We start from the raw sequence: 13681 nt of genomic DNA on the forward strand, positions 1-13681 counted from the left end.
TTTATGTATGTGAGTCTGTTGCCTGCATGTAGGTAAGTGCTCCTGTGTTGTGCAGTGTCCTTGGAGGTCAGAAGGCATCAGATCCCTTGGAACTGAAGTTAGCTGCCATGCGGGTGCTGGGAATTGAAGCCAGGTCCTCTGCAAGACCAGCCAGTGCTTTTAGACCTCTGAGCCATCTTTCCAGCCTGAGATATTTTTAAAGAGCTCTGTCTTCTTGTTGCCAGTGTTACAACTTAAGGGAATTAACCAGTAAATTTGGCAAACAATAGGTTTGACTAATTTTTTTTCCCCTTAGAATAGACCAGGTATGCTCGTGATGGAATCAGTTCGCTACTTGTTTCCGAACTGAGAAGACACAGCCTCATTAGAGGCTGCCAGAAGAGGAGCCCTTTAATCCTATTCATTTTCTAGGGCAAGGACTGAAGTGTCTTACACCCTAGCCCATCAGCCAGTCTTTTGTGTTGCCATCAAGTATAGGGTGCCTATTTCCAATTTGCTACATTAATTTCTCTTCTGGCTTATAGCTTCAGAGAAGAGCAGTAACAGTAAGCAAGGCTTAACTGACAGGTTTTGAAACGTGCAAGTTAAACATCTAGACAGGTTAGCAGCTGCATTTAAGAAGCCTTAAGGAGACTAGCGCTTGAATGAATTTCAGCAGTGTTTATAATTGAACAGCTCTGAAATACAAAGAAAAGGTCTACTTTTATTTGCAAGATATTCCCCCACCCACTCCAGCATAAAATGAAGAAATAAGGGTTAGTATTTTTCAATGAAAAACACGTTTGAAGTATTTATTGTTGTGTTTTGTTGTTTTGTTTTGAGATAGGGTCTCCCTGTACCCCTGCTGGTCTGGACCTTGCTATGTAGACCAGGTTGGCCTCTAACTCACAGAAACCCACCTGCCTCTGCGTCTCAAATGCTGGCATTAAAGGTGTGTGCCACCACCCCTGGCTCCTTATTTTCTTTTATTTTCCTGAATTTTATTTAGTCATTCATTCATTCATTTTTGAGACAGAGTCTCATATAGTCCAGGTTGGCGTCAAACTTACTATGTAGTAGAGGATGATCTTGAATCCTGATTCTCTTGTCTCTGTTGCCCACGTGCTGGGATTATAGACATGGGTCATCAAGCCAGGCCCTACTTTATTTTTAATTTAAAAAAATTTATTTTTATTTTTCATGTATGAGTGTTATACCTGCATGTGTGTAACTGTACTTGTGTCATTCAGTGCTCGAGGAGGACAGAAGAGGGTGTTGGATCCCCTGGAACTGGAGTTACAGATAGTTGTTAGATTTTTAAACATTTAAAAAAATCTTTTTGTTTTGTTTTTTCTTTTTCTTTATTTTTTTGAGACAGGGTCTTCCTGTAGCCCCAGCTGGCCTAGAACTCACTGTGTAGAGTAGGCTAGCCTTGATCTCACAGAACTCTGCCTGCCGAGTGCTGGGATTAAAGATGTGGATGAGTTACCATGTCCAGCTATCATTTCATTTTTATAAGACTTTAACTGTATAAAAGCCAGGCATGGTGGCTCACACCTTTAATCCCAGCACTTTGAAGGCAGAGGTAGGTGGATCTCTGAGTTTGAGGACAGCCTGATCTACTCAGTGAGTTCCAGGCCAGCTGGGGCTGTAGGGAGACCCTGTTAGAAAAAAAAAAAAAAGACTTTAGCTGTATAAATATAGAAACTTGTTATAAATAGGTTAACATTTTATAAACAAAGAACGATTTGTAACAAGCTTTTATTTTTCTTACAGTGCGCAAGAGGCGAGTTGAAGGGGACCACCAGTAAGCATTCCAAGGTATAATCTTTGGAAGACTTCAGAAAATCACCAAGGGCTCCTGTTGGTGGCATCATATGTAAAAATTTCCTGGGTAGAAGGGAAAAGACTGGAAACCTTTTTTTAACTATATGTATAATTTTCCTAGTTTAAGGTATTATCTGTTTCAATTTGTAAAATCAGGAATAAGTATTTTATATTTTGAAGCATTCCTACTGAAATTGGTTTTGATTTAGCATAATTGAATGGTTTATAATGAGTTTTAGACAAAAAAAATTTATAATTGAAAAAAGTTTGAGAAGCCATGTATGTAGAAAACTTTGAGCATCTTGAGGACCAATCTTTTTAAATCAAAAGAGGATGTTGCTGACTCAGTTGCTGTTGCCTCTTGTATATGTGGTGAGGTCCATGGAGGCTTTCTTTGTTGCACAACCTAAAGCAGTTTCCTTTTTAAAAATGCACAGATTTAACAAGAGTTTGCTTTTTCCTTATCAAGGAAATAAAATGCCAGAATTTTAACAGCTGACTCAAAATCTGATGTATCTGTATAAGCCAAAGCCGGTCTCCAGGGAGACAAAACAGTTCTCTGTGCAGTGCAGGTTGTTGCGCTGACTGATGGGTCTCAGCTATACTGAGTTGGTTTTTTTGGTTTTCTTTGTAATAGTTCCCAGCTCTGCCCTGTTGCATACCTTGTTTAAAATATAGTTATATCTAAGATTATTACAGGTTTTCATCTTACAACAGGAGTCAAATTTTTGTTAAAGCTAACAGTAAAAAGCTTCAGGGAAGTTGTTTTCTTGCCCACGAAATTCTATCAGCTAATACTCAGTTATTTAGAGTATTTTAAAAAAAAAGAAAGAAAGAAAGCTGTTGTCAAGCACATAATAGGTTGGAGTTCAAGCATGAGAAACTTGCAAAATGGCCATTAAGTGACGAGCACTGCGGGTTAGAAACTGGAGCATGAGTCAGACATGGTGGCACACACTTGTACTCCTAGCCCTTGGAAGGCTGAGACAGGAAGGTTGCCAGGTATTCAAGGCCACATACATAATGAGTTCCAGGCTAGCCTGGGCTACAAGTGAGACCCTGTCTCAAAAATCAAAAAACAAAAAGAAAAGAAAGGAAGGAAGAAACTGCAGTGTGGTAAGAAGCTCTCTATAGTTCCATGTATACAGTGCAGAATTGTATGAACAATATTTAATCCCTACCACATATTGTCCAGCCAATCACAAAAACTGCTATTCTCCAGAAATCCAACTTTAATACATGATTTCTTTAATCTTGTACTTTTTAAATCCATATTGTGTAAAAATAATTTCTGTAGCAAAAGTGGTCTTTATTTCCCAGGTACTAAGAGGGAACACTTGAGCAATGTACTGTGGCAGTAGGGGAGAGTGAGGCTGTGCACTGAAGAGCACTAGAGGATGTGGGCTTCTATCTGTGCCCTGTCGTAGGGCAGCTCCTCTGGGAGTGGCAGAGATTCACAGCCACAGATGATCAAAAGAAGAGTAGCCTAGCTCAGAAGGTCAGGCCTGGCTGTGTCCTTTACAGGAAGGTATGTCCACATAGCAGCAAGGTGGCTTACTGTTGATTTTAAAAAGAAAAAGACCTTTGAAATAGAATTGCAAAAGATTTGCTACTTTGATGTTAGCTAGACAGTTTAGTTTTTACAATTCACTTACTATTTATCAAAGTAGGAACAAGGAGAGTGTTTTGCTTACAGCATTCTAGTTCTGTTCTACAATACATTATATAACTGAAGAAAAGATTCCTTTATAAGTAACTTGAGTGTGAACACTCATCCAATTGAATAGATAAAATCTTTTAGGAATTATAATGGAGAGCAGTGTTTACTTTGATCTTTAAAAATCTGGCACCTCTTAAATTTTTAGTAATTTTCAATATTTTAAAATTGCTCTGAGATTTTTATACTAGAGTAATAAAGATTCTGAAAGTTTTAATTTTTAAGCCAGATTTTTCTAAAACCTTAAGTTGTATAGCTGAATCAGTTTAAACTTAACTAGTTAGCTAAGAGAATATTATTCACATTTTTAAATGGATGTTTTTAAAAGCTTTTAATGCCCATTTTGTAAAATTGAATGTTCATATTGTATTAAAATTACAATTTTTCAGTATGTCTACATGAAATTATATATATTAAAGGTTCAAGCTGGGTGTAGTGGCACAAGCCTTTAATCCCAGCACTTGGGAGGCAGAGGCAGGTGGATCTTTGTGAGTTCAAGGCAGCCTGGGCTACAAAGTGAGTTCTACAGGAAGACCCTGTCTCAAAAAGACCAAAAAAAATTCAATATTAGTGGCTAATAGTAATATGTTGAAAATGGACTTGGTGCTATACACTTGCCACTTAAGCCTACTAAAAGTTTAAAGAATAACTAAAATACATTTTCTAATGGTGCCTGTCATTTAAAAGACCAAATAAACTTCGTGCTGCATATATTAGCAGATTGTTGGCCATTTCAGGCAGTTTTCTTGATCATTAAATGCACATTCTTGCTGAGTAATGTAGCCCACACTCTTGCTTTGTGCAAGAAGAGGTGGCACTCCTAAAAAGTTGCTTGTAAATAGAATTTTGAGAGTTGTTTTCCAGCTGGTAACCCTCTGGTGTGTTTTCCTTTGAAGGAAGGATCCATGCTATAATAAAATTATAAAAGGAAGACTATTTTGATAAATTATTAGTTGTATTCTACACTGTTTAACCCCTGTTGTCACTAAAATAAGATGAAGTTACTAAGTTTCAAAAGTTCCCAGGGTGCTCACTTTTTCACTGTAAGTCAGGAGCCACTGTCCATCCCAGCAGTTGAGGAATCATGGTTTATCTGTAGTCATAGCCATTGCCTCCCTGCAAGTGCTGTACTGTATGGCTGTGCCCCTCAGAACAGCCCAGCTCCAGAGCTGCTTCACACTGAAGACATGGCACCCCAAAGAGCTGAGCACGTGGGCACTTGAGAGCGAGCTCCTGCTGCTGCTGCCAGACATAGGGTGTGACTTCTTGGGTCTGCACATTTTAAAGCTGTTTTCTTCATTTGCTCTTAAAGATCTCTAAGGTTTCTGGATAGTTCTCAGTCTAACACTTGCTTACAGACAAATCAGTTGCCATTAAATTGAGAAAAATACCATCCAAAGGCAAATATTTTACATCATATTGAACTTTTTCTCCGCTATAATTTGATTCCATGAGTCCTTCCCTATAAAATTGAATTATGTAGGGGCTAGAGAGCATCTCACTGGTTAAGAGCACTTGCTGTTCTTGCAGAGGACCTGGGTTTGGTTCCCAGCATCCAAGTCAAGTGGCTCACAACTGCCTATAATTCCAGTTAAACATTTTATAAACTTTAAACTGAACCTTACAATCTGGTCATTTAGAAGGGCCAATGTTAGGGATTAACTAAGGAAAAAAGAGACACTTCTAAGTAAATTATCATCAAACATTGACACATGCATTTTTTTTTTCTGTTTCTACTTTTTGTTATGTTTTTTTTAATTTTTATTTATTTTATTTTTATTTTATCTTATTTTTTGGTCTTTTGAGACAGGGTCTCCCTGTAGCCCCAGCTGTCCTGGAACTGGATATGTAGAACTCACAGAGATCCTCTTGCCTCTGCCGCCCAAGTGCTGCTGGGACTAAAGATGTGCGCCACTACACCTGGCTTTGTTAGGTATTTTAGAAAGCCTTCATTAACATGTGAAGAATTGGGCTTAGGATACCTGTTTTAAGGATACGTAAAAATACCACTAGCCATGTTTTGTTAACTGTAAATGTGTGTAAATTTGACACATTTAGGATACTCCCTCACCTTACAGGTTTTGCTCACTATTTTGCAGACTGTCAATTTGTTTTGATACAGAGCAAATAGTTGCCGTAAAAATTTTCACATTAGTTTGTATATTCAAAGTAAGTTTAAGAACAAATTCTCAGTGCTTTTAAAAAATTTTTAAATTACTAGTATTATCATGTGTGTATATAGTAGGTGTATGTAGGCACACACATGGAGGTTAGAGACAGATAACTTTGTGAGGTTGGTTCTGTCCTACCTTTACATGGTTCTTAGGGATCAAACTTAGGTTGTCAAGCTTGTTCAGCAAATGTCTTTACCCACTGAGTCATCTCAGCAGCCCCACTTTATTTTTCAAGTTAGATTTTTTTGGGGCGGGGGAGGCAGTGTCTTTTTGAGACAGGATCTCCCTATAGCCCCAGCTGGCCTGGAACTCACTATGTAGACCAGGCTGGCCTTGAACTCAGAGAGATCCACCTGCCTCTGCCTCCCAAATGCTGGGATTAAAGGCTTGTGCCACCACACCTGCCTTAAGTTAGATTTTTATATTTATGGTATATAATCCAGAGAGTCTTAGTAAAATTTCACAAGAGTACTAAGCTTCTGAAAGTTTTCTTCCTTTCTCCTTGTTTTCATTCCAGTTAGCTAAACTATGTATACTCTGAATTGAAAAAATATAAATGAAATAAAAGTAACTCCCAGTGCAAAGTTCTTTAAACAGTTCATAATTCAGATGTCTTAACTTCAGTTATGATCAAAAAAGTGCAGCTCAGTTCATGTAGGGTCAAGGCAGCTGGTTGTACAGGCTGGACTGCTTTGCACCCACTTTGGGAAATGCTTGAGTCTCTGAAGGCCTCAGGCCCCAAGTACCAGTGCCAAAGCCGGGGCTAGTCTGGCTTCCTGCTGAAGGACTCCAGCCCTCATTCTGGTGCATGTTGTTAGCTTTTCCATCAATGTCACTGATGACCCATGCCCATCTGGGTGAGGCACAGGATGACATGCTCCTATATGAAGCTAAAGAGGGTTTCCATAGATAGAGATCAGCTGGTGCTTAGGTTTAGTTCCTGAACTGTTTGTTCATCCATCAGCTCTCTCCACATCAGAACACAGCTCCCCCCACCACCAAAGTCAAGTTGAGCCCATTCTCTAGCACCTTGTCTGTCTTCTGTCTCTATCACACTTTAACTTCTTGACTCTTTTGTGTGGTTTAACCAAAGCTTTCTAAGAAAAGCAGCAGCCTTTGAAACTGGTTTTCAAATGGCAGCCTTCTTACTATCACGTGGCAAATAAGAAGCAAGTTCCTTCTAGGTGTTTCTTGATTGGCATTTATAGCAATTTCCGAGAGTTTATTTCATTTCTACTTAAAACCAAAAGGTGTTTTTTGTTTGGTTTAATTTTTTTATGTGTGTCAGTGTTGCCTGCATATATGTAAGTATACCTATGTGCAATACCCATGGAGGCCAGAAGAGGACATCAGATTCCCCTGGAACTGGTATTACAGATGGTGTTAGCTGCCATGTGGGTACTGGGAACCAAACCTGGGTACTTTACAAGAGCAGCCAGTGCTCTTAACCACTGAGCCATCTCTCCAGCCAGTCCCTTGTTTAATTTTTGAGATATTCTCACTCTTGGCTTGGACTGGCTTCTAATTCCTGAGCTCAAGCTGCCCTGCCTCAGTCTCGTGAGTAGCTGGGACTATACACATGTACCACTTTGCCCAGTTGAACAATAACCTTTTATTTATTTATTTGGTTTCTAGATTTGTGTGCATAAAAAGTGAATTACAGGGCTGGAGAGATGCTCAGCGGTTAAGAGCACTGACTGCTCTTGCAGAGGACCTGGGTTTGATTCCCAGCACCCACAGGGTGGCTACAAACTGTCCTTAGCTCCAGTTCCAGGGAAATCCAAAGCCCTCTTCTGACCTCCAGGGCACTGCATGACACGAGTATACTCACATACATGCAGGCAATATACTCATACACATAAAAATAATAAATAAAATATTTTTTTTTAAAAAGTGAATCACTAGCTGTAAAGGAACCCAACACTTAGTAGCTTGACTGGGATCTGGGATCACTAGTCCAGGATCACCATTGTTTTGTATGTTAACCAAAAAATTAATAAACTCTTTTATTTTTTTAATGTGTCTTTATTTTTTTATGTGTATGCATGTATTGCCTGCATGTAGGTAAGTGCACCCATGTCGTGCAATGCCTGCAGAAGACAGAAGACGCCGTCGGATCCCCTGGAACTGGAGTTACGGACAGTTGTTAGCTGCCATGTGGGGGCTGGGATTCGAATCCGGGTCTTCTGCAAGAACAACCAGTGTTCTTAACTGGTGAGCCATCATCTCTCCAGCCCCCAATAAACTCTTTTAAAAGAACACTTACTAATTTCCCTTAGTGACTCTTTCCTTCCTGTTACAGATTCAGTATTTGTATTCTCCCTAAAACCATATGCTAAAGCTCTAACATGCAGTAGTGGTATTTGGAGATGGGGCCTTTGGAAGTGAGCTGTCTCCCAAGTCCCTGTCTCAAAATGCAGGGAAACGGGCTGGAGAGGTGGCTCAGCGGTTAAGAACACTGACTGCTGTTGCAGAGGACCCGGGTTCAATCCTTAACTCCAGTTCCAGGGGAATCTGATGCCTTCTTCTGACCTCCAAGTCATGCATTGCATGACATGGTGCACTCACATACATGCAAGCAATACACTCACACACAAAAATAAAAAATAAATAAAATATTTTTTAAAAAGCAGGGAAAGTTTTGAAAAGTATGCACATACTTAAAATCCTTGTAATTTCAAATACCTACTTTATTTCTTTTTCAGTCTCTGGGTGAATTACTTTTGGCTTTAGTTTTGTTTAAAGTCTGAACAAGCCTTTATGACAGTGCATCATCCTTTATCCCATCAAATCAGGTATTTAGGTTTGGCTTTTCTAATGATAATGTATCAAGATACTCTAAATGCTTTATTTTTTCATTCAATTTTATAAGTACAAGAATGAATTTATAACACTTGACATTTATATAATAGCAAGTATTATCCACCCAGTTCATAACACAGTAATGTTTCTTTTGAAGATTATACTATAGGCATTTAGTACATATATACTGGAACCAGTAACTTCAATAAAGTTCATCAAGTATCCTATAGACTTGGATTTTTGAAAAAGCATATAATCTCTAGTTCCAAAAGTCTTAACATTTAAATTTTTACATCTTCTTTCAAAAGCAAGCTTGTGGGGGAGGGGAACAAATGAACAAAGTACATTGACACATTTGTATGAAAATGCCACAGCAAAATCCATTGCTTTGTACATTAACCTAAAAAACTAATAAACTCTTGAAAAAACTGGTGTATGTATTTTCCTTAGTGACCCTTTCCTACTTGTTATAGACTTAATATTTATATCTTTCCCAAACCCGTATGCTGAAGCCCTAACTTGGAATAGTGATAGTATTTGGAGATGGAGCCTTATTTAAGGTTATATAAGGTCCCCAGAGTAGGGCTCTTAGGATGGGATTGGTGGCCACCAAATGAGGGCCAGCAAGAAGGTAGCTGTCCATAAGCCTACATGGTTTAATGTATTTTGCTGTTGATATAAAATCATTAGGTGACAGTCTTCACATCAGTACTCAGTCTTGTCTATCCATAACATGATTCATTTTGTGTGTGTGTGTGTGTGTGTGTGTGTGTGTGTGTGTGTGTGTGAATGGATATAAGCCTCTGATATGTCTGCCTTCCTGTAAAAATCGCTTAGTGTATATTATTAGCAGGACTGGCTGTCATCAGGTCCACAGTGTATCCTGTCACCTGCATTGTGTTTGTCGATTTTATTAATTATTTTTATTTTATGTGCATGAGTGTATTGTCTGTATGTGTGTAGGTGCACCTGTGTTGTGCAGTACCTGCGGAGTCAGAAGTGGGCATTGGATTCCTCAGGAACTGGAGTTACAGGCAGTTGTTAGCTGCTATGTGGGTGCTGGGAAATGATCCTGGGTGCTCTGCAAGAGCAGCCAGTGCTCTTACCCACTAAGCCACCTCTCCAAACCCAGTTTAATTTTATAGACAGACAAGAGTGAGTACTGATAATAAATTGAATTGCATGAAATTACTTTTTGTTTGAGACTGGGTCTCTTTGTAGTCCAGACTGGCCTTAGACTCACAGCAGTCTTCCTGCCTCAGCCTCCCATGTACTAGGATTAGACATGAGCCACCATACCTGGGTGAAATCACTATTTTTATGAGTAAAAATGGCCATGTTGTTTTCCCTTCTGTGGATAGTCAGGGAGGTCTAGTTGCTTGAGTTGCAAGCAGCTCTCCTGAGTTAGAGAGGACTTGAGTGCTAGGGGCTGTGCCTGGAGAGACAGTGCCTCCATGTGTACTCTGAACGAGCTCAGTTAACAATGCTGAGCTGAGGTCACCCCTGCTCTTTTAGACACCAAATAGAGGTGACTAACCACATGGAATACAAAATTGCCAAACATCTTTCCTCCTTCAAATGTTAAGCTTTCATGCATGGTTTGCAAGAGTTGACCTGAAGGCTCGTGTACACCTGAACTCCCAAAGGCCAGCACCATATAAAGAACCCTAAACTTAGAACTGATGCTGAGGACCTCTGGATGTTCTACATGAGTCTAAATCCCCTTTCTAGAGCTAATGCTAATTACAAATGTTTTTGCTATACAACAACAAAATTGTGCAATAAACGGGAAGGAGAATGGAACTTTGGAGTTTCTGCATCACCCATCTAGTCAGTTCCTGTTGGTAAAAAGTCTTTTATCACTTTAATACAAACTGCTGAAGGGATAGGGATGTAGCTTAGTAGTCAGATACATGCTCAATAGGCACAATGCCCTAGATTCAACTCCACAACGCACTTAGCTTGAAAATGACATACACTAGTGTGCTTTCATGCTTCAGTCTTCTTTGCCCCCCTGCTTCCTCTTTCTGGAAGGTTCACTTCCTGAACAAACAGAGAGAGGTTGTAAAATTCAACATAAGACATTTCTGGGGATCTTGCCCAAAGTAGTTCTGAGATGATAAATAAAGGAAGAATCTGCCCTGTGACCTGTGTCCACACAGCACTATCTCTGGGAGGCCAGACTCCTGAAACAGGTTTTCCTGGATGGCTGACAAAAGGGACACTCTTCATTCAGTGCTGACTGGTGTTTCTGTCACATCACTTGAAATACGTTCCTCTGCTTCAGTGCTTCTATAAAAGTCAGTATTTTAAAGCTTGATTTTAAACAATAATTCGTTATGTTAATGTGGCTTTTTGGTTGCTTTAATACATCTTAAATGTATATATAAACAAAATGAATGAGCAAGTCTCCACTGTTCAAACATTTGTGCAACTGTGATGTTTATTCCTATCTGTCTCTAGAGCCTAGAACAGAACATGTTAGTGCTCAGAAAACAGTGAATTAATATGTCCTAGGAGCAGTTGCATAATGAGTCTTACATAATTATGACAAAATTATTTGATCTTACAAAGGAAAGAGAAAATGAAGAATCTGTAGGAAATAATATCTTAATAGTACAAAAATGAAGTGACCCTTGATCACTGTTCTATTCGAAAACACCTTTGCTTTACCCACACTGGGCTGCTTACCACTCTCTAGATGACCTTGATGCCTTAGGGTCCTACATCTTGCCTTACAGTACTTTCTATCTAGTTTGAAATGCCTGGCCTGTAAGCTTGCAAAGCTAATATTCATTTTTCAGGGCTCCATGCAGCCTTCTAAGACCAACCCCTGCCAGGTACCATACCCTACCTGGGAGTCACTGACTCATGACTGCATTTGTTTCCCTGAGTTTCAGTGAACTGTGTAGCTGTGCCCCTGATCTTCATTCCCAAGAGCCAGCTTGTGGGTACAAAGTAACACTGGAATTGAATGAATGTAGCTTACCTCTGTCACTGGCGAGTCTCTGCTTTGATTCTTTAATTTTGGGGCCTTATCTTCTTTGGATCCCTCATCACTGTCTGAGGACGATGTGGCTTGTTCCTCTGAAAGCAAACAAATTTTAGGAATAGGGTTAATCTTTACCTGACTGCATCTGCCTTGAGTCATAACTACTGATTGTTTCCAAGTAACTGGCCTGCTCTTCCTACGATTTTCCAGCATACTAAAATTAGTACAACCAATAGAATGGCTTCTGGAGCTTTCTGTATAGACCTGGTGCCATCAGTGCCAGGAATGTGCTGCCATAGTGTTAGTTCCCCTGTGGTTAGGTGCTTCCTGCCTTGGGAAAAAAGCCACTTTTGACTGCCATGTAAGATTCTGCCTTCTCACTCAAACTGCAAGAATCCCCATTCTTGCTGCCAGCCTTGGCCTCATCTCGTAATAAACAGTGTCGAGGACCTCTTCTACCTGCCTCTTTGGCACATTCTACCAGCCTCTTTCAATGTGGATTTTCCCAAAACAGCTTTAAAAAATGAAGACTTTTTTTTTTTTTCTGGCCTGGAACTTGCTATGTAAACCAGGCTGGCCTCAGTATCACAGAGCTCCTCCTGCCTAGTACTGGGACTAAAGGTATGAGCTATCATACCTGGCAGATTATTCATTCCTAAATTTTACTTCTGCTGACTGTTGTTACTTCCCACTGTACATTTTCTTTGAGATGTCAGCAGGTGTTTGGTTTTGTTTTGTTTTTAATTTTAGTGGGAAGGTAAATATATATAATTACACGTGCTGGATGACAGATTGAGGTGGTTTCAGGTTCCCTGAGCACTGTCAAGTACCCAAGAAACCTTAAGAATATATTGGGGCTTTTTGTAGTTTTTTTTAGATTTTTGAGACACAGCTTTGCTATGTTGCCCAAGCTGGCCTCAAACTCAGAATCCTCTATGGTGCTGATGGCAGGCTTGTGCCACCATGCCCAGCTATTCATTGTACATTTAAGAACTATGAAGTTTGGGCTAGAGAGATGGCTCAGCATTTAAGAGCACTTACTATACTGTAAGCAGACTAGAACTCATAGCCACATCAGAGGGCTCACAAACACCTGTATCTCCAGATCCAAGGGATCTTACACCCCCTTCTAGTCTCTATTTGTACCCACAGACACAAATCTTTAAAAATTAGAAAAAAAATATGTTTAATGTGTGGGGCTAGAGAAATGGCTCAACAGTTAAGAGCACTTGCTGTTTTTGCAGAGGACCCAGGTTTGGTCCCTAACACCCACATAGTGGCTAACAAGTCCAGGGGATCTGATGCCCTCTGATGGCTTCCACAGGTACCAGGCACACGTGGTACAGGCAAAATACTCATATACATAAAATAAGTCTTAAAAGAGTTTTGGGGAGAGATAGCTCAGCTGTTAGGAGCTTGCAGAGGACCTGAGTTTGTTCTCAGCACTCACATGCCTGCTAGCAACTGGCTACTAACTGCAGGGGAATCTGGTGCCCTCTTCTGATACACTTCTGATACATGCAGGCAAAACACGCAAAAAATTTAAGAGTTATGAAGCTTAAATATTGAGCCCTTAACTGTGCTAACAGGTATGTGTATACATTTTCTCCCATGCATACATACCATTTGCAGAATAGGTTTTGTGTGTTTTGGTGATGCCTCATTTTCAGTTAACTTTTTCTATGGGAGGGTGGCCCTAACCAGACCAAAAAAGGTGTGGGGAATGGAGGCTTTGTTCTGCTATCTTAAGTAAATAATAGGAGCAAGAGCTCACTAGAGCAAACATGGGCCCTGTCCTCTCAGATACGATGTGATGCCACACTGGCTTACTGTCTTCCCCCCCATGATGGTTTTTAGTAGTAGCCAGGGCTGGAGGGCTTGCCTTCTTCCTCTCCTCTCCTTCCTCTTCCTTCTCTCTTTCCTCTTCTTCCTCTCCTTCCTTTTCTTCTTTCTCATCTTCCTTCTCTCCTTCCTTCTCTTCTTCCTCTTCCTCATCATCACTGTCAGGATCCTGGAGGGTGGAGTGTGAGCCCTGCTGGTTCTTCCTCCGCAAATGGTAAGTAGGCACTCTCGAGCATTCTTTTTTCTGTAAAAACACAAAAGGTTTCAACTTATAAAATGAGCTAGTATCAACAGGGTATGGTGGCATGCGCCTGTAATTCAGCTACTCTGTACTCTCAGGCGGGGGTG

General features: G+C 40.1%; 2 protein-coding genes across 4 annotated transcripts in view; one reads left to right on the plus strand and one right to left on the minus strand.

The window, feature by feature from the left end:
* Positions 1–4454, plus strand: part of Tmod3 (tropomodulin 3) — an 87542-nt gene extending 83088 nt beyond the window's left edge. For both annotated transcript variants that reach the window (XM_008829765.3, XM_029561938.1), the window contains one exon: positions 1756–4454. In XM_008829765.3, the coding sequence (XP_008827987.1) occupies positions 1756–1790 (35 nt within the window). In that variant the 3' untranslated portion in view covers positions 1791–4454. The remainder of the gene's footprint in view (positions 1–1755) is intronic.
* A 5111-nt stretch (positions 4455–9565) lies between these two features.
* LOC115069739 (RNA polymerase-associated protein LEO1-like) overlaps positions 9566–13681 on the minus strand; it is an 8195-nt gene continuing 4079 nt past the window's right edge. The window contains exons 4-6 of one of the 2 annotated variants that reach the window (XM_029561934.1): positions 13374–13577; positions 11489–11586; positions 9566–10542 (exon numbers count right to left, since the gene is read on the minus strand). In XM_029561934.1, the coding sequence (XP_029417794.1) occupies positions 11521–11586; positions 13374–13577 (270 nt within the window). In that variant the 3' untranslated portion in view covers positions 9566–10542; positions 11489–11520. Of the gene's footprint in view, positions 10792–11488; positions 11587–13373; positions 13578–13681 lie in introns of both variants that reach the window. The other variant, XM_029561935.1, reaches the window with a different exon arrangement.

This window comes from Nannospalax galili, unplaced genomic scaffold (genome assembly GCF_000622305.1).
Source record: "Nannospalax galili isolate Female #2095 unplaced genomic scaffold, S.galili_v1.0 scaffold213, whole genome shotgun sequence".
NCBI classification, from domain to species: domain Eukaryota; kingdom Metazoa; phylum Chordata; class Mammalia; order Rodentia; family Spalacidae; genus Nannospalax; species Nannospalax galili.